Source organism: Pogona vitticeps, chromosome 5, assembly GCF_051106095.1.
Source record: "Pogona vitticeps strain Pit_001003342236 chromosome 5, PviZW2.1, whole genome shotgun sequence".
Lineage (NCBI taxonomy): Eukaryota > Metazoa > Chordata > Lepidosauria > Squamata > Agamidae > Pogona > Pogona vitticeps.
In genome coordinates, this window is record NC_135787.1 from 41,004,400 (window position 1) to 41,025,949 (window position 21,550).

The 21,550-nt window shown below is 41.1% G+C and overlaps 1 protein-coding gene across 7 annotated transcripts in view; it reads left to right on the forward strand.

The window, feature by feature from the left end:
* The window catches only part of GAB1 (GRB2 associated binding protein 1), a 112,996-nt gene that overhangs the window by 88,838 nt on the left and 2,608 nt on the right, over positions 1 to 21,550 (forward strand). For 4 of the 7 annotated variants that reach the window (XM_073001614.2, XM_020783048.3, XM_078394740.1 and 1 more), the window contains 7 exons: positions 664 to 1,265; positions 2,674 to 2,759; positions 3,788 to 4,091; positions 12,450 to 12,539; positions 18,582 to 18,675; positions 19,427 to 19,556; positions 20,763 to 20,885. In XM_073001614.2, the coding sequence (XP_072857715.2) occupies positions 664 to 1,265; positions 2,674 to 2,759; positions 3,788 to 4,091; positions 12,450 to 12,539; positions 18,582 to 18,675; positions 19,427 to 19,556; positions 20,763 to 20,885 (1,429 nt within the window). The remainder of the gene's footprint in view (positions 1 to 663; positions 1,266 to 2,673; positions 2,760 to 3,787; positions 4,092 to 12,449; positions 12,540 to 18,581; positions 18,676 to 19,426; positions 19,557 to 20,762; positions 20,886 to 21,550) is intronic. The other 3 variants (XM_073001615.2, XM_020783049.3, XM_078394741.1) reach the window with 1 other exon arrangement.

Consider the following 21,550-nt stretch of genomic DNA (forward strand, 5'->3'; position numbering starts at 1 on the left):
ACTGCAACTCCCAGAAGTCTTCACCACCAGCTGTCCTGACTGGGGTTTCTGGGAGTTGCAGTTCAAACATCTGAGTAACAAAGGTTAAGAACCACTGGTTTAGTTGTGTCCGACTCTTCGTGACCCCATGGACCAGAGCACGCCAGGCCCTCCTATCTTCTACTGCCTCCCGTAGTTGTGTCAATTTCATGTTGGTTGCCTCGTCACCTAATAGACCTTCCTTATAGTTTCTTATGGTTCTGCAAGAAAGAATTGGAGTTGGGGCCTCCACAAAGCAATGTGGATCTGAGGCTAGAAAATATACTTTATTGGACTGCAGATTTCCCAGAGGGTGGCTGCAGGATTCTGGGAGTTGCAGTCCAAAAAGATAACATTTCCAGGTTTTGTTGTGGAGAAAACAGTGCATCATTCAGATATGCCTGCTCTTTGGCTCCCAAAATGACATAACACAGAAAGACATTTCTTACTTTTCCAACCAGTATCTGTGTGAAAGTCCATTTGCTATGCTATGACTGCATGATGGTAAATCACATGAAACAAAAGTCATTGTGGCATGCTATTTTGATCCACTCTTTGAGGCATCTTACTCTCCAGAGCATTTGTTTCTAGAATAATTTGGACAAGTCAATACATTCTTTTTCTTTTCTGAAATCTTGCAATTAGGTTGCAGGCTGATGGACTGAAGGCGGCCTCTTCTGAAACAGATTGCAATGATAATGTGCCTTCCCACAAAACATCTATACAATCACTGAATAAGCACGCGGTCAATGGATTTTTTCAGCAACAAAGTGTGTACGACTCTCCCCCACCAAGGGCTGCCTCAGTATCAGTAGATGGCAGCCTCTATAATTTGCCACGGAGTTATTCACAAGATGTTCTACCTAAGGCATCTCCTTCTGGGACAGACACAGATGGAGAGCAACATGTTTTCAGTGCCTCATCTACCGCCTCTTCTCTTGATGCACAACTGAGGCATCTCTCCATTAGTTATGACATTCCTCCTACACCTGGAAGTACTTACCAGATTCCACGAACTTTTCCAGAAGGCTCATTGGCGCATAGTTCAAAACTAGAAAAAATTCCAGATATTCCTCCACCTCGGCCACCGAAACCTCATTACCCATCAGACCGCTCACCCGTGGACGTTTGTAACATCTCGCGCACTTCCTCAGACACAGATAATAGCTACTGCATCCCTACAGGGGGCATGCCTCCTTCACGCAGCAACACTATTTCCACCACGGATTTGAATATATTCCGCAAAGGTTGGTCTTGTTGTGGCTCTGTTTTAACATAGACTTCACTGGTGTTTCATTATAGGGATGTGGTTTTGTATTCAGAAATATTTGGAATTCACCAAATAATGCCACCATATTGGGCTAGTTCCAATATATATCCGAATGTGATACAGTCGTGCCCCGCTTAACGATTACCCTGCATTACAATGATGTTTTGCGATCACAATTGCGATCGCAAAACGATGGTCTAAATGGGGGAATTTCGCTTAGCGATGATCGGTTCCCTGCTTCGGGAACCGATTTTTGCTTTACGACAACCATAAACAGCTGATCGTCGGGTTTTCAAAATGGCCGCTGGGTGCTTAAAATGGCTCCCCGCTGTGCTTAGGGACGGATTCCTCGCTATACAAGCAGCGAAAATGGCTGCCGTATGGATGATCTTTGCTAGACGGTGAGTTTTTAGCCCATTGGAACACATTGAACGGTTTTCAATGTGTTTCAATGGTTTTTTAAAATTTCGCTTTACGACGTTTCGCTTAACAGTGATTTTCCTGGAAGGGATTATCGTCGTTAAGCGAAGCACCACTGTAGTTCCAAATATATGTAATAATAATAGCTAGTATTTGGAGTCCCATTTACTCCTATGGATTAGAAAGCAAAAGGCTAGGTTTCTGCTTGCCAGAGAAAGAAGTGAAAGCAAACCTATTTCTCAAGTATTTTGCAGTGATTTCTTGAGAAATGAAAGTAAAAGACACTCTGGCACTAAGGTTTGTGAGGGCAGAGAACTGTGTCTTCCAATTGTGGGTACTGTAAGTTTCTAAATGAAGGAGGCTGGGGTGAGGACAAAACTTCTAATGATGTCTGTCTGCACCCGTAAAATCTAGAAGCAGACAAAAATACTAGGAGTTTTTTTTTCCACATTGGTTCTTTCCAATTTAAAGGTGGGCATACCTGCTTACAAATGGCATACCTGCTTACAAATCCCCCGAATATTTGCTGTTAGGCTATTTTGTGATGCAAGCCCGCACTGCAGCAGTTTCTTCTGTGACCCTTTGTGAGCATCAACTTATATTTACATTCTCTACATCTCGTTGTATATTGTTTACTTAATATAGTGCTTATTTATATGGTATGCAACATTTCCATTCCTGATGTGTTTGGAGGCATTGCAAAGGTCACTTTAAATATATACTAATCTGGCTTCTGTGTGCACTGCTTGTAACTCAAAACAATCAGTAGTGTTACCACTGAGTTATGTTCAAAGCAAAGGTAGACAGGGTAGCCTCATACCTACATTGATTCCCCACTGCCAACTCCCATCCTCTTTAGTACTTTTACTCCATTTAAAAATAAGGAATTTAAGCCTCCAAATGGCCAGTCATGAAATAGAAAGTGAATATAAAGGAAATGCTTTCTTTCTTCCCCTTTTCTTTAGATAATAGTTCTCAAGATTGCTATTATATTCCACGAACATTTCCGAATGACCGATCAAGCTCACTGGAAGGCTTTCATAACCACTTTGTAAGTTTGATTTTGATTGTCAACATTTTCAGTGTTAATGACAAAATTCCCTTGCCCTTATATGCCCTTATAATCTTTGATATGAAGCAAGGCGGGGTACTGTTTATATGGAATGCTTTGCACTAATTTTTCACCATAGCATCCTCCAGCTGTGGTGGTGTACAGTTCCGGTTGCTCCCAACCAGCATGGACATTGGTCCTACAGCTGAATCAGGTGGGAGTCCAGCACATACAAACAGGCTATACAAACACAGCACAATTCATTGGCCAGAATCCTGTTAGTGTTTACCTAAGCTTTGCATAATTCATTGCAGCTATCTGTGTCTAACTGATGTCAGGGTGTATCTTGGTTACATTCCTAGTCATACACCTGATTGTGCAACTTAGATGTGTCCCAGCATCTCATCAATTAGCTGCAGTTAGCCATGGCAGGTTATGTAAACTTTCTACAAACACCAATAAGATTCCAACCATAATTTCTCATGATTGTAAACCACCCAGGCTAGTGTCTTGGCACTAATGGGAGCAGTATATAAATTTAATGAATGGATTAATGGATGGATCAATGAATGGATTTCAGCTTCATATAGTGGTGGATTGTGTTAACTTGTGGTTTAAGCAGGGGCTGGAGGCAACTTACTGTAGTATTTCAGGTGAGGCATGTCCCTGCTCCAGATCACTGTCTGCCCATAGTCATATATTTCAGGACATAGGAGGCTGCAAAACTGCCATCATATCAGAAGTCTGCCTATTGTGTACAACTATGCCAGTCAGTTATCAAAACAAAGAATGAAGGGATTCTAGCTATTTGAAGATGTTATTCAGTACACCACAGTGTGTGGGGGAATTCTGTCTCACCAAAATAAGGATGGACCCTGGATCTCTTAAAATACTGTAGGCAAGAGGCAGATGTCTTGGCACTGTCAGTTATATGGTAATTTGGTTACCAGAGGGCTGGGGAACTCTTTAGCTTTGAATGTTATTTAGTTTCTTGTTGTTATTTATTTTTTTGTTTTCATTGTTTCTAGAAAAACAAAAACCTGACTTTGGGAAGTGTTTCAAATGAAGAACTGGATGAAAACTATGTCCCCATGAACCCAAACTCTCCTCCACGGCAGCATTCTAGTAGTTTTACTGAACCAATCCAAGAAATGACGAACTATGTGCCAATGACTCCTGGCACCTTTGACTTTTCACTGTTTGGAATGCAAGTCCCTCCACCAGCACACATGGGCTTTAGGTCCAGCCCAAAGACCCCTCCCCGAAGGCCAGTTCCTGTTGCAGAATGTGAACCGCCACCTGTGGATAGGAACCTTAAACCAGACAGGAAAGGTAAAGAGAGGCAGATACTGCCTGTGGCGTAGTATGTTTGATGATTGTTCTTTATATTTGCTGCCCTCCCTTCCCCAATTCCTAGCTTTCCTTCCTTCCTTCCTTCCTTCCTTCCTTCCTTCCTTCCTTCCTTCCTTCCTTCCTTCCTTCCTTCCTTCCTTCCTTCCTTCCTTCCTTCCTTCCTTCCTTCCTTCCTTCGCACTGCACAGTTTAAAAAAAATATGGATGTATAAGAAATATAGGTAAAATTGAAAAAAACAAATTGAAATGTTAAGATAATTAGACTTTGTACAAAAGAAGATCTAGCAAATTTACATTCCAACCCTTTTGGAAGCAAAAGATCAGCCAGCTGCATGCTGTTGCCCAGGGGGTGCTTGAGTGTACACACAATGCTTTTCCATTCTTCGGGGACACTCCTTCTGTGCCCTCCATATTTTCTCCTACAAACCATAAACAGACAACAAAAATAAGTGGGTTTTTTACCAGTTATGAGAAGCATAATCTTTCAATTAATTGGAGGAAAAAACTCTGTATAACAGTCATCAATATATTCAATGTTGCTGTCTTATTTTCTTCTACAAACGATAGACAGAAACATTGAATATATTGGTGGATTTCCGCCCCCCTCATTACCTGAAAGATTTTGCTGCTCATAATTGGTAACATAATTGTAAATGGATCAGAAAATACGTCCTCCTACAGAATCCAGGTTGAAGACTTTCAACATATTTGGTAAGCCTAGCAGATACACATGCTGGCAGAGATATAGATTGAAAGTAAGGACAGTTGGAGATGTCATTTTAGCAATTTTTAAAATCAGAATAGATGCAAATTTGCAAAATTTGATTGTGTAAGAAAGTACAAGTAGCCAGTTGCCCTTCCCTAGTTCAGACAGAAGCTTCACACAAAAATCCTCCTGCTACAGGAGTTGGGCGAAATTATTTATTTATTAGACATCTACCCGCCCATCTAGACCAAAGGTCTACTCTGGGCGGCAGAGTAAATCGGGAAAGGATGTAGGTGCATATGCAAGACCTGGTCCCAGTATCCCCTGCGTGGTCTGCTTCTCTCAAGATCTTCATGTTTTGAGCATGGAAATCTAAAAGAGCTTATATGTATGATGCTTTCAAACAAATACATAAATCATGTAAAATAGCACATGTGCGTGCACGCACACACACACACAAGTAAAAAAGTTTAAAAAATAGTTTCCCTGGTGCAAGTGCTGTCTCTGAAGGATCATATTCAAAATGATGGTATGTGCATTCAGCTGAACGCCTTAACTACCATATCCATGGATTGAAACACTTATAAGTCAGTCTCCCTGAGTGTGGAGAGGCTTATGAGTATATTCATCTAAACACATTGAAAAGTCCCTTTTAGATCTTCAAGCTAAAAGGGCTGTCATGGTTTATGGATTTGGGCATCTCATCACCAAGTGGGGCAGAGAGTTATCCCCCTTCTTGAGTGTACAAACTGCCTGGGCAAATGCACCAACATCTCTAGAGAAGCCAGAGCACATGGGGCTGTTGGAGTAGAGCTTCCATATATCATGTGCCTGCCTCCCCTCTACTTCAGTCTTACTTGTTTTGCACTCACATGACTCATTTTGCAGTGGTGTGATAAGAAGCATCTGTGACAGCCAGGATTCTTACTTTTCAGTAAACAATATGCAGATCCTGCTATAGTAAATATTGTACTAATTTTAAAAAAAGTTTGTGGTTAATCATAAGCTGAAAGGTAGCAGTCTTGCATTCTCAGTTGTTCACATTAAAGTAATCTGCAGTTCATAAGTATGAATGTGCCTTTTGCAGTTGATGGTTTAGCAATTACTACTGACAGTTTAAAGGTATGAGTTTATCCATGTTTCTTTCAAGGGGAGTAAGCAAATAGTTTGCTATGATAGTGTATTTGGTATCATGCCATTCATCTCTTTTAAATGTGGCGGAGCCTCTATCAGTTTCTAAAACTTTGGAAATGTATATTGAAACTGCAAAGTCAACAGTGTAATAATGCATTGCTGTTACTCATTCTGACCTAATTGGGTAGGGTTTAATTCTGCTGAGCTGGAAGAAGGGGATGAGGTAGCAATATTCTCTTATTCACCTTTCCTCCTGCAGCCTTATATTCCCTCTGCAACTACCCCCCCTCCCCCCAAAAAAAACTTGTTTCATTGAGTTGGAAGCTCCTGTAGGCCAGGATGGAAGGCAGCATGGGGGCTGCAGGGAGACAGAGAATCAGAAAAAAATGTCAACCTCCTTAGCAGGGAGACTCTGCTGAATCCAAGTCCTTTTGTGAATGGAAGGATCTCTTCTGTTCATGGAAGGACAAATATGGATCCAGATGAGTACAGAGACAGGAAAGTGTCTTTCCCCCAGTATTCCTATACTCAATACTCAACAGCATGTTTTTTATATATGCCAGAAATAAATTTTATTTCAGTTATATTTTCGACAGTACTGTAAATTGAATTGTGCATATGTAGCAATTCTGCTTTTTGCTGCTTTAACCTTTCAGAAGCTTGCATGTGTTGGTGATGCCATGTTGGAGGCAGTATCACTATCAAATTGGGATTCTGCTTGGGGAAACCTTTATTTCTTCTCTGTGCCATTGGGTAGTGTTGATATTAATGCAGAACAACTTTGATCCTTTCAAACTATCACATAAATTTGATACTTTCAAACTATCACATAAATTATGTGACGTAGCACACACACACACATACAAACACACATTCACACAAAGACAACACATTCCTATTCAAGTCATTATTTCGCAATAAATAACAACAAAGTATGCTCCCAGGTGGAAGTGCTGTCTCAGAAGGATGATGTTTGAAATTGGGGTTTTCTTGGTAGCTGACCACTGTCATTAAGATTGTTATTATCCTCTTCACTTTAATGGAATTGTGTTGACAGTTTGCAGTTATGAGTAATATTAAGGTGAAGACCCAATAATTCATTAAATCAGTTGATGGCAATATAGTTACAAAGCCATGTCAATAAACTGTCATGTTTTTGAAATTGGAATGGAAACTCCTGGTGGCCTGGGGTTTTCCAGCACAGTAAATGATTGAGATTTATTTATTTATTTTTTTGTTTTCTTAGAGATTCACACTTACAGCAAAAACTACAGGAAGAGGACAGTTGCATGCCAGTGAGGAAAGATAACGGCTTTTATAGTACATTAAAATTTATGTGTAAATTGTACCCACTTTATATGAGCTGAAATAGGAAAGAAATATTTTTGAAGTTGAATCTCAAAGAGGTTTTGTGCACTGTCTTTCTCTCCATGTTAAAATAGAGATTCAGTACTTTTTCTAGTTTATCCATCTGTTTTTACTAGGATTTCATATGTAGGCATTTCATATGGCATTTCATATGTAGGAATACATATGAGTATCACTGTTAGTCCTTTAGCTTCTTTGGTGGTTTACTCAAGAGACGTTGTATGACTCAATTACAGTGGTGCATTGCTTAACAATTACCTCATTAAACCATGAAACTGCTTGATGATGAGGTTTTTGCGATTGCAAAACGATGTTCTAATAGGAAAAATTTGCTTCATGATGATCGGTTCCCTGCTTTGGGAACTGATTTTTCGCTAGACGATGATTTTAAAACAGCTGATCGGCGACTCTAAAATGGCCGCCCGCTGTGCAAAATGGCTCCCCGCTGTGCTTTAGGATGGATTCCTCACTATACAGGCACTGGAAAATGGCCGCCCTATGGAGGATCTTTGCTTTACGATGAGGTATTTAGCCCATTGGAACACATTGAACCGGTTTTCAATTCATTTCAATGGGCTTTTTCGTTTCGCTTGAGGAGGATTTCGCTTAACAGCGATTTGAACGGAACGAATTATCCTCGTCAAGCGAGGCACCACTGTAACTGTCTGTGGATTGGATCCTAGGAGAAATTAAGGAGGCTGATAGAGAAAAGTTTTCCCACTCCCTTTTCTTCAGCCCATCTATTTGTGCCCCCACCTCCAAAGCTGTACTAATAGGTTGGGAATATATCCTTAACCTTTTGGGATGGAGTATGGGTTGAGCTTTGGGGTGGTGGTGTTACTGGCTGCAGGATTTGGCCGCTGTAGTCCAAAGAGTATCCCAAGCTCTGGGAATGGTGTGGAGAGACTGGTGGGGGAGAAGATTGTCCCAAACCAGGCAATGCTTTCATGCTTTGAACTTCTTCAGCTTCTCTTAGGGTCAGGGTGTCTTGTAGATTTAAGGACTTGTAGTAAACTAGCTAAACCCTGACAAAACGGTACGTTGCACTATTGATAAATGATTGTACAGCACAATCCCACTTGATTCGGTGGGACTTATTCCTAAATCAGGATGTGTAGTGTTGCACATTTGTAGGAACTGAGTTCTCCTGAGCCTGATAAAACACTCCACTTTTAAATAAGGTTTTCTTTATTTAAAATGCATATTCTGTCCTTTAGCCCATTTTCAAGATGACTCCAAATTTTAGATTATTGTAAGCGAGTAGTCACATCACACAGAAAACTAATAGAACAAATGACTGGGTATGCCTACAGACTAGTAAATTAGTAAGGTAAAGGTAAAGGTTCGCCTTGACAATTTTTGTCCAGTCGTGCTTGACTCTAGGGGGCGGTGCTCATCCCCGTTTCCAAGCCATAGAGCCAGCGTTTTGACTGAAGACAATCTTCCGTGGTCACATGGCCAGTGCGACTTAGACACGGAACGCTGTTACTTTCCCACCGAGGTGGTCCCTATTTATCTACTTGCATTTGCATGCTTTCGAACCGCTAGGTTGGCGGGAACTGGGACAAGCGACGGGCGCTCACTCCGTCGCATGGATTTGATCTTACGACTGCTTGGTCTTCTGACCCTGCAGCACAGGCTTCTGCGGTTTAGCCCGCAGCGCCACCAGGTCCCTAGTAAATTAGTACTACTTGGGTATTAATAAGTCTAGGCCCGTTCAATCAGATTTGAAAAGTTGAGTTTATTTATCATGTTTATATCCCATTTTTTTTCCAAGGAAATTTATCCTCCTCATTATTATCCTCATAGCTACCACATGTGATAGCCCAGCCTGAGATGAAGTGGCTGGCAAAAAGTCATCCATTCAGCTTCATGGTTGAAAGTGGATTTGAACCTGGACCACTCCACTCCTAGATGCATAAAATAATTGTTATTAGTCATTAAATTATATTTGTATCTCAAATAATTGAGTTCAGATTTGTACATCACTGCTTCAGTGCCTTGTACTTTAGAAGTAATGGCAGCTGTACGGAAGAGACCTTATAATTGACTATAGCAAGAAAAGACAAGGTGAAAGGCACTGGTAGTTCTGTATTCCAGAATGACTTGTAGGTGGAATATGGATATTTTTCACTCTTTTTTCAGTGACTGAGACTTCAATCTTGTATACTCTGATTTGGGAGTCTCATTGATTTCAGTGAGGCTTTTTTCTGAAAAGGCATGCATAGAATAAAACTGGAAAGTTGGTCACTAGACGGTATTGGAATATCTTTTTTCAGTGTTGTTGTGACACTATCTCTAAACAGTCTTTTGTGATATACTGGTATTTAGGTTGGTGTACACTACCTACACAATTATATTTCGATGGGATGGCACTAGACCATCCCACTAGTTTCCTAGTCAGGTCACAAGAAGGTGCCTTTGCCAGGCCCACTCCTTGCATTGTAATTCTCCGAGAGCAAGAATCTGAAGTCAGTATTCTTTCTGCCTGGATCTGGGAGCCCTGCTTTTTCAGGTTCCTGACAGATTCTACCTGTAGCAAATGCACCTTCGCTCATGCTACTGCTCTGCACGTGAAGACAGCAATAAGTAACATACACCCTTCCTCACATACTGATTTTAGTCCTTTTAAAAACAAACATATTAAGTTTGGGTATATTTCAGTTCTTGTAGGATCTACTTTGATTGTTAGCAGAACCCTTGAATCCACCAGAATCCAACATCTCATGGAAAGGGTACACTTCAAGTAAAACAAATATATGCCACTGAACACTGTCTAGCTCAATAGAAATGTTAAGCTAATAGTCCTCTCACAAGTTTTTAGTGAGGTGCATGGAATAGTATGTTGTCTTCATGCTGCTTACTTTGAGTCATGAATCCCAGCTGATCCACTGCAAATCACCCACCAAACTTGATCCCATTTTGTTCCTTGCTTGCCTGCCCTTATGATAGACCATTAATGGCAATAAATAGATGTTAACTGATAAAAGGAAGTGAATGCAATTCAAGATTTAAAAAAAAACCTTTGCATCTCTCTCATTAAGTATCTGAAATAGTTTTATATGAAATTAATGTTTCAGCAGTTAAAAGAATTAGGGGCTTATTTAGTCCAGTGTCAGAGGTATCTCCATAAGATTGTGGCTGCCATCTAATCTTTTGGGACAAAATTAGCATATTACACTGTTGCTCTTCTTTAGTCTTGGCATTACATAGCCTGGCCATCCCCAGAAGACATCCTCATGAATTTTCACAACACGAAGATATGGTACCATTGCATCCACTAGGAGACTTCCACCTCTATCCATCAAGCATGTGTCTTTCACTGCACATACATTCAATAATAATGCATGTCAGACCACACATTATTTTCATATGTATACATGCATACATATGTTCACTGTTATCCACAGTTTCAGTATCTGTAGTGGGAACCAATCCCTGGCAGATATGGGGGTCCTACTGTATTTAGATGACTATCATTTTAATGTAGGACAATGGAGACACATACATGGCATTTAGTCTGTACCTTGGAATCTTACAGAGAGGATGTTTTACTTGGAATAAATGAAGAATAAAGGAGATTCCCAAAGGCAGAGAAATAAGCATAGTCCATAGACATTCTGATATGGTTACCTATCTTAGTGGCCATATTAAAATAGATTTCAGGACAAATAAATGTATATAAATAAATAAATTTCTGTACAACTTAAATGTCTTTTATTCAGTAGTTCATCGCTTCCCCCATCTTCTAATATTGGAGCTTTTAAAAATATTAATATAGCAGATATAGCAGAAATATATATCAGGAAAAATATATTTAAGGAGAGAGGAAGGAAAGAAACACCCCCCACCCACCCACCCCCCACAGAGATAGAGAGAGAGAGAGAAGGCTGTGGAGAGATATCAATCAGCTTCCAGAATAGCAGGCAGACATTTTTTCTTATGAAAGTAGAACGGTATCCATCACTTTTAGTTGCAGTGCCTCTTAGTATCCCATTTGCACAATCATTTAGGATAGGCTCAGACTTTCTGGACAATAATGATGTTTCTGGGACTCCTCTATATCTCTCAGCTATAGTGCAGGTGGCATTGGGGTCATTCAGATGTATCCATTCTTTCTTTCAGGGTGAAATTCCCGCCCATATATAAGCAGGGAAGAGAGTGTATTATTATGCTGCACAAGGCCTCTGACAGACTTAAGAGTGGTAGATGCATTCTACTTAGTAACTTTATTTTTAGAGCACACTTCAACCCCTTACTTGATATGTTACTTAAAGCAACCAAGGGTTTTCAAGGACTGAAATATTTGAGGAGTAGTTTTTACGGCTGCCCCTCTAGTGAGTTTCTATGGCTGAGTGGGGATTTGAACCCACGACTCCTGAGGCCTAATCTGTTCCATAACTCTATTCACTGCACCACACTGGCTCACTCACAGCATACTTGCTGGCACTTTTGAGAACCACTATGTACATTCTTCTTATCAATCTGAGGTATACTCAGACCTTACGAATGTTGTGTATTGGCACCCCGGGTCAAGGGAAGCTATCCAGCCCAGCCACACCCCACTTCACCCGTGTGTTTTGTCACACATACAGAGAGTAACGAGTCTGGAGTAGAGATTCTCTGCTGTCCGTGAACCCTCTTCCATGGGCAGCAGGACCCTCATTTCCTAGGAATCCTCCTGTCTCATAAGGAGAGTGCTTGTGGACGGTAGAGATCGTCAGGCTCCTTGCCCTCCATGTGTAGGAGGAGGACAAAACCTTAAACTGAAGGGGAAAGCAGTTAGACTGTTCCCCTGGATATAAGTATATGCAAAATCTACAATACTTGAATAGGTCTACTGTAATTAATGTTGAAGGAATAACGGCTCACTTGTTGATGGTCTTCTGCCTATATTCGTTCTTTCAAGCAAGTTTTTGCATGCCTCCTGGGTATGGTGCTTACACTGTAGCATGTACTTTAGCCACACTCTGGTTCTCTTCCTGCCAGTCGCTTGCTTTTGCTTCTAAATGTCATCTTTCTGCAAGGGTCTGGGCAGCTTGTTTATAGGATTCCATTTCCCCCTCCCCCAAGTGGTTTTAATTTTCTACAATCCTATATTAAGAAAGACTCTTCTTTTTACCAATCAGGTCAGAGCCCTAAAATTTTAAGACCTAAGCCACATGGCTTAGAGCGAACAGATTCACAAACCATAGGTGAATTTACTACAAGAAGAAAGGGTATGTACTTCAGCACTGCATGCTCTCTGGCTCTGTGTGATAAACTTTTCTAAAGTTCTTATGAAACCTGTCATTTTTACTCCTACCATTTCAGTATGTTTATTTGCTAGATATCGTATTGCTAGGATTCCTTTGTGCAACTCTCATCTCCAAAAATATGCTGGAATGTCATATGTGTAAAAGGATCAGTCAGCTATTGGTTTGGTTTCCTGCTATACTTTGTATAGGTGACTTTCTAATGTAAAATGTCATGTTGGAAGACATACGTATTTGGTCTTGTGACAATAGCCTGCAACAAGAGAGACTAGTGTTTGTCATATCATGTTGATATTAGTATGGTTTTCAAAAAACACTTGCTCATAAAACAAATGTTGCAGTGTTGATCTGGGCTGGTGTATTCTGGATTGCCACATGAGAGAGACAGAATTTAATAATGCCAGAAGCAGCAATATTTTTCCATTTCAAAACTCTCAATTCATTATTTAGTATGTATTTAGTCTTGTGGATTTTTCATTAGCAATTAGGATGATGGAATTTTCGTTCCTAGTAAATACAGTATCTCCTGTAGTTCTCAAGTTATCAAATACAGTTGCCATTAATATGTGAGCTACTGGTACTATTTTTTTTCTGTTCTTTTTCTTTGGGAAGAAAAATTATATGTACCTTTTGGGCATTACACCTAACTGGAACCTAATTTGATACAGGGTTTATAATGTAGAATGGCAGTAAAGAGCAGCCCTTAGGTATATGCCAATCTGGGACTTTTTCTTCCCTTATTGAGTGGAAAATAAAAATCAGTCCCCGATTCTGGAGATTTGGGAGAAAGAACTTTCACTGCAGAGACTATGAGATGAATCTTCTTAAAATTAAGTTTTGTTCTTGTGCCTAATGACTGTTGGGCATGTAATAAGAGTCCCACATATTGCACTGCCCAGCACTTCCCAACCTTGGGACCTCAGATGTTCTTCAACTGCATCTCCCAGAAGTTCTGGCCAACACAGCTAGTGGTGAATGTTTCTAGGAGTTTTAGTCCAAGAATAAATGGATACCCAAGATTGAGAACAACTGCTCTACAAACATTTTCCCTTTCAGATCATAAGAATTTTTTCAGACGCTGATGGCCTTTCTTATGAGGCAGAAATACTCACCTACATAGTTAAATCTAGACAGACTCTTCAAGAGTTCATATATTTTTTAAACAATAATCTATAGCAAATTCTGCTTTTCAGATATTGTATGTCCTCTAGTGACCTGTCTCCAGTTACTGTCCTGTCTCCTGTTAAGTAGCAGTAATGTGGAAATCTTGCCATAACAGTTACATCTGTTTAAACATGACTTGATTTTCTGTTGGTAAATCCACTGAAGAATTTGGAAACTCTGCAAACAGCAGCACTACCCAAAAGCCCTGTGTCTGAATGCCGTTCACATCAGTTCCTTTCTGGCAAACTTTATATTATTGTTTAGTCGTCACGTTATGCTCAACTCTTTGTGACCCCATTGTCCAGAGCACACCAGGCCCTCCTATCTTCCACTGCCTCCCGGAGTTGAGTCAAATTCATGTTGGTAGCTTCATTGACACTGTCCAACCATCTCATCCTCTGTCATTCCCTTCTCCTCTTGCCCACTTTCCCAACATCAGGGTCTTTTCCAGGGAGTCTTCTCTTCTCATGAGATGGCCAAAGTATTGGAGCCTTAGCTTCAGGACCTGTCCTTCCAGTGAGCACTCAGGGTTGATTTCCTTCAAAATGGATAGGTTTGTTCTCCTTGCAGTCTGAAGAGCGTCCTCCAGCACCACAATTCAAAAGCATCAATTCTTTGGCGGTCAGCCTTTATGGTCCAGCTCTCACTTCCATACATCACTACAGAAAAAAACATACCATATTTTTGCTCCATAAGATGCACTTCCCCCCCAAAAGGGGGGGAATCTGTGCGTCTTATGGAAGGAAGGTGGCAATTTCGCCCCCACTGGCTCCAGGACCCTTGCGACGCTCCCCCACCCCTCAACGTGGTCAGCGGGGTTGAAATCACGACCTTCCAGGACCTTTTGTGAGGCTTTCAATCCTCACAAAAGGTCCTGGAAGCTGGCGATTTCACCCGTGCTGGCCCCGTGGGGGGTGGGGGTGGGGGTAGCATTGCAAGGGTCAGAGTGAGCCTTCCAGGACCCTTGCGATGCTCCCCCCCCCACGGGGCCAGCACGGGTGAAATCGCCACCTTCTGGGACTGTTTTGAGGCTTGGGAAGCTTCAGAAGAGTCCCTGAAGGTGGCGATTTCGCTCCCTCTGGCCCCATGGGGGGTGGGGGGAGCCTCCCAAGAGACCGAGTCTGCCTTCCAGGACCCTTGGGAGGCTTCCCCCCTGCGGGGCCAGAGGGAGCGAAATCGCCACCTTCAGGGACTCTTCTGAAGGTTGCCAAGCCTCAAAAGAGTCCCAGATGGTGGCGATTTTGCCCCCACTGGAACCCTGGGGGGTGGGGGAAGCCTCCCAAGGGTCCTAGAAGGCAGACTCGGTCCCTTGGGAGGCTCCCCCCAACCCCCCTGCCGGGCCAGAGGGGGCGAAATCGCCACCTTCTGGGACTCTTTTGAGGCTTGGAAAGCTTCAGAAGAGTCCCTGAAGGTGGCGATTTCACCCCCTCTGGCCTCCGGGGGCAGGGCTGGCTGAGCCTCCAAACGGTCCTAGGGTGTGTTCCATAAGATGGACCTCTCCATAAGGCTCACCAAATTTTTAGGAGAAGAAAACAGATTATTTTTTTCTTGTTTTCTTCTCCTAAAAATTTGGTGCTTCTTATGGAGAGGTCCATCTTATGGAGCGAAACCTTTGTCAGCAAGGTGATGTCTCTGCTTTTTAAGATGCTGTCTGGGTTTGTCATCGCTTTCCTCCCAAGAAGCAGGTGGCTTTGAATTTCGTGGCTGCTGTCACCATCTGTAGTGATCATGGAACCCAAGAAAGTACAATCTGTCACTGCCTCCATATCTTCCCCTTGTACTTGCCAGGAGGTGATGGGACCAGTGGCCATGATCTTAGTTTTTTTTATTTTGAGCTTCAGACTATTTTTGCGCTCCCCTCTTTCACCCTCATTAAGAGGTTCTTTAATTCCTCCTCACCTTCTGCCATCATTTCTGGTATCGTCTGCATATCTGAGGTTGTTGACATTTCTTCTGGCAATCTGTGTATTCTTGCCACCTCTTCTTGATGTCTTCTGCTTCTGTGAGGTCCCTACCATTTTTGTCCTTTATCATGTCCATCTTTGCACAAAATGTTCCTTTAATATCTCCAATTCTCTTGTACAGATCTCTATTTTTTCCCTTTCTATTATTTTCCTCTATTTCTTTGCACTGTTCATTTAAGAAGGCCCTCTTGTCTCTCCTTGCTATTCTTTGGAAGTCAGCATTCAATTTTCTGTAACTTTCCCTATCTCCCTTGCGTTTTGTTTCTCTTCTCTTCTCTGCTATTTGTAAGGCCTTGTTGGATAGCCTCTTTGCTTTCTTGCATTTCCTTTTCTTTGGGATGGTTTTTGTTGCTGCCTCCCGTACAGTGTTATGAGCCTCCATCCATAGTTCTTCAGGCACTCTGTCCACCAAATCTAGTTCCTTAAATCTGTTCTTCACTTCCACTGTGTATTCATAAGAGATTTGGTTTAGATTATACTTGACTAGCCCAGTGGATTTTCCTACTTTCTTCAGTTTAAGTTTGAGTTTTGTTATAAGAAGCTGATGATCAGAGCCACAGCTGAGCGTCCTTTTGACTTTGGCCCAGCCACTTCATTAGCTCTGGAGCTACTTGTCCTTGTCCTCCACTCTTCTTCAGTATCATGTTGGACGCCTTCCGACCTGAGGGGCTCATTTTCCAGCATCATATCTTTTGTTTCTGATAATGGGGTATTCTTGGCAAAGATACTGGAGTGGCACTGCCAATTTCTACTCCAGGTGGATTGAGTTTAGTCGGGTCTCTCCACTATGACCTTTCCATCTTGGGTGTCCCTGCGTGGCATAGCCCATAGCTTCTCTGAATTACTCAAGTCCCTTCGCCACGACAAGGCAGCAAACCATGAAGGGGTGACCTTATGTTAGAAATGAATTATTCTTAGAGCTGGGCGGAACTCCAAGGGCTATTGAGTCCAATCTTTGCCAAAGCACTGGGGCTATCTCTACAAACTTAAGCTTCAAAAGAATTCAAATCCCAGCAAACAGCAAACACTGACCTCGTTTTAAGGATTTTGTGAAAAACATTGACACATTCCTCTGACCATCTTTACAGAGCTATATATTGTATTAACTTGCATTTAAAAGAAAATAATATTTTAAATTTATGGGACGTTCATCTGTGTAAAAATTAATAAATCAAATGTACGTTTACTTGGGTTAAATCCATTGTCCTGATATTCACACACTGATTTGAGAATTTTCTGAAAGCTGCCTTATAGTAAGACCATTGATTTGCCTAGCCCAGTGTGGCCATAGTGACTTGCAGAGGCTCTTCAGGGTCTCAGGCAGGGCTTCTTAAATGACTTGATCTGGAGATATTGAGGCTGAACCCCATGACCTTCTATATGCAAAGCAGATGCTTCAGTGTTGAGCTACCTTGCCCCAGGTTTATATTCTGAAGGGATCTGGCAGCCTTACCAGCTGTTGTCGAAGCTTCAAAAATATATTATTCTAGATAATAGTCACCTGATCTATTATTAGTGTGAGTAGTCTAAAATATATTTAAGGAGGCATCTTTGAAAGATGTCACTCCAGTCCTTTGCAATATTTGAGCATTTGCAGAAGTGACTCCTGTTTCCAAACGCTGATCTCCTAAATCTTAAAAGTCCATTTTTTCAAAAAATAAAAATAAAATAAATTGCTAAATGCTCGAATCCTATACATAGTCAAGTGTGAGGAATTCTGGTTGAAGTCAGTAAGGCTTACTTAAGTAGACACTGTAAGTTTGCACTGTAAGAATCTCCATTTAATATTATTGTGCATGATCAGCTTATTTCCTGAATACCTTAAATTGCTTACATCTGATCTTTATCCATAAATAAACTAGTCTGCAGATACACTGCCACCAGTCCTGTTATAGTTGGTGTTAACATTTACAAGGATTTGTTTATTTTTAATTGCAGGGCAATGTTAGGACATAGTTGTTTGCTCCAAGTTCCTTTTTCAAACAAATAGCAATTACGCAATTAATTTTAATGTGCACTGTTGGCAAGACTGTCCTAAATCTAATCACATAATTCCAGAACCTAGTTAGGGTTATAATGATGTTACAACATTATAATGATGTTACTATGTTGTTAGGTTAGTAATTATAGCTCTGATTCTTAATAGCCCAACTCAAAGCCACTTTCAACAGAGAGACACTTTCCTAAGCAACACCTCTAGCTCAAGACTCAAAGGGACAGAAATTTGTCTCCTTTTCCCATAAAACTAGCACAGAAAAGCATGTTTAGGGCATGTTCCATCAGAAGATTTACCATTGTACCTTACAGAATTGGACCTGACTAATGGTTGCAGAAACTTCTGTTGAACTCTGCATTTGTAAGAGAAGGCAGATGGATCAAAAACGTTTGTACAAGTTGGAGCAAAGTCAGTCCTCTTTCTTTCTCCTAAATCCTCGAGAGAAAGCAGTTTGTGTGCAGATTGGCACTGTAGTATTGTATCTATAAACCTGAATCAACTCAGATATACATAAAAGTGGCCAAAAAGTGAGATTTAGAAATATTTAGTCTCCTTTAGTGTGCTTTCAGAAATAGCAGTTAAATCTTTAGATTGGATTAAGTACCATTATTGTTGTTGTTGTTTATAATAGTATTATTTAGTATTATTTAATGTTAGGTCACACACATGTATAAAAGCAGAGCCTGAAGTGACTTTTCTGATTTAAAAGAAATGTATTTTCATTATGAAATTATTTTCTCACTGGCAAGATAAAAGAAACAGAATAGCAGGATTGCAGTAGTACTGCAGGAGAACTACATTCTCTCATCCTACTCCATGGGGGAAGGGGGAAAATATATATATATATATATCTTTCAAATCTTGTTTCTTTCTTTTATATAGTTAAACCAGCACCACTAGAAATAAAACCTCTTTCTGAATGGGAAGAATTGCCAGCTCCTGTTAAATCTCCCATCACCCGAAGTTTTACACGAGAGTAAGTATTCCAATGTAGAATGGGCAAACTCCTGTTGGCATAGTCATGTCATGAAGTTGGATGGCATCATCATCTGGTGCCTGTAAATGAACTGAAAGCTTCCTTTGCTCCGGTTTCAGATTCTGAGGTTGCCTAGAGCTCCCTTTTGCCCTGAAGAAACCTTTGGAAACCTTCAGCCTGGGGGAGGTGGGAGCCTTTAATAGCCAAAAACTGCTTCCAGATCAGCCTGGCAAGAGATCAGAACTGCCCCTGGTGATCTGGCAGCAATTTCTCACTCTTAAAAACTTCTCTCCCCCTGTCGCAGGGTTCCCATAGTCTTCCCCAGGGCAAAAGGGAGCCCTAGGGAGCCTTGGAAGCTTTCAATTCAATTATAATATTATTTAATTAAGGTAATTTCTCGCTAGGTTTGCACAGCATAAGCCCAAAATTCAATAACTGGTGTGTATGATTGTTGTGGATGGCTGTCATATGTTTGGGCATGCCCGGGTAATGTTTTTTGATTTGTGTAGCTGGTTGTATGGCTAATGAATTGCTGGATAGCTCAGTGGCTTAAGTATCTGGATGTGGAGCCAGAGATTGGGAGTGTGATTCCCCGCTGTGCTTCTTGATAATCCATGGGGTTCCTTCCAGCTCTGCAATTCTAAGATGATGATGATGATGATAGCTGCAAAACCTGCAGTGTTCTAAATTTCGGATACTTTGGTATTGTTTTTTCAGGTTCTGTTTTCAAAATACTCTTGTCTTAATTCAGTTCCTCCAGGTTTCCTTTGTGTCCGCGACCAGATTCAGTTCACAGCACAACTTCTAGTAGCGACTCACATGACAGTGAAGAGAATGAGAACTATGTTGCCATGAACCCGAATCGGTCCAGTGATGATCCAGTATGTTATTCTGCATTTTAAATATGCCTACACATGTGCAATTTTTAAAAAAGTCATGTCAGCCTTTGAGTTTTCTAGGGGTGGGGTGGCCATCTTGTTCAATGGTGAGGGCCATACTGAATCTTTTTTCTTCTTGGACGATACAGTCATAAGGTTTTTTAATAGAAGAAGAAGAAAATGTAAAGCTGGAAAATAATGGAGTATGTTTGCATGATCCTAGCATATCAGTATTTCTCTCTTCATTTTGTTATAAACACAGCTGGGTAAGGTCAAAGGCCTATATAGTTCAATATTGTGTACTCTGTATTGGCTGCCCCATGGCAGGGGTGAGGAGCATGTGGCTTTAGTTTGGCCAGAACTGACCATTGGCTATGCTGGCTTGGACAAATGGGAGATGGAGGGCAGCAGCATCTAGAAGGTGTCGGATTCCCTGCTTTTGGTCTATTGAAACCCATTAGGCAGGATGCAGTGGCAATAGGCCCTTCAAATGGTTGCCCTCAACAACTCTTCCTCAGAAGCACATTGCCTCTAATTGCCAAGGTAGTGAGTAGTCATCATGGCTTTGTAGTCACTGACAGCTTATCCTCCAATGAATTTGTCTGTTCATTTTGCCTTCTAAGTTGGTGGCCTTTGTCACTTCTTCTGACAATTAATTCCAGGGTTCAATTATATACTCTTTTTGTTTATCCTGATTCGCCCCCCTCCCCTCATTCAACTTCATTGGATAATCTCAGGTGTTGCTATTTTGAGAAGAGGAAGAAGATCTCTTGAGCCATGTACTTCTGTGTGCAATATTCTCAGCCTCTGTCATGTCTTCATAGCAGAGCTTGGAAAGATTGCTTTTTGGGGCAATAACACTGGTCAGGCTTGCTGGTGGATTCTGGGAGCTTGTAATCCAAAAGCGTAACTTCTTCAGCTTCTCCTCACTGCAATCACCGTTTGGTCTGAATGGAAAGGAGAATCCTTATAAGCACAGATAGCAAATATGCCATATATGTTAGTATAGCCATTATGACTCCGTCTCAACATTAATGTTAATTAAAGGCAGTGTTGGCTTTAAAATATTGCTGGCTCCTTACAAGCATGTTCCCATGATTTTTTATCCTTGTTTTTTGGTCTAATTGGTTTCAAGTATGCAGTGTTCTTAACTCTTTCCTATTAAAGCCATTGCTATTGTTGACCTAATTATTTGAATTATATTTTCAGGGTTTGTTTGGCAGTAGCAGTCTCGATGGCGGAAGCAGCCCTATGGTAAAACCGAAGGGTGACAAACAAGTGGAGTATTTAGATCTGGATTTAGATTCTGGAAAATCTACCCCACCTCGCAAGGTAAACGAAACTGAGCAGTGCAGTTCTGAATATACATCATGACAAAATGCTTTAGGAGGTTGCATCTTTTGCAGCTTACAGTTGAGGGTCTTTTATCTTTAGATCTCTGGATTAGAGCTAGTATTTCTTTCGTCCGTCTGTTTAGAAAAATGAGGCTTACAAAATTAAGTTAGACTAATGCTTTGCGTATCCTGCTGTCCATAAAAATAGAGAAATGACTACTTGTGTGGGGAAAATGAGCACTTTTCATGGTTTGGTAGAATACAGTTACTTGAAATTAGGACATTCATTAGAAGAATCATATATGTTTTGGAAAAACCATGGATGTAATTTAGTCTGCCATGTGTAAAAAAAAGTCCATATGTGGAAGAACTCACATACAGCAAAGGTTGGGAACCTGCCGCTCTCATATTTTCATTGGGTTCTCCTTTCCTGTCATCCCTGACATTACTTCTGCTGGCTGGGATTGATGGGGGTTGGAGATCAATAGCACCTCAAAGGTCACACTTTTCCAATCTTGCTGTATGATGTAACAAAGCTTGGTTCCCTTCCTCTTTCCAGATCTTACTCATGGGCACTTAGCATATCACATCCTTTGAGAAAGAAAGGTTGTCTTTAATACAGTACCTACCTTTTCATTCCACATTATTGCAACATATTGAAGC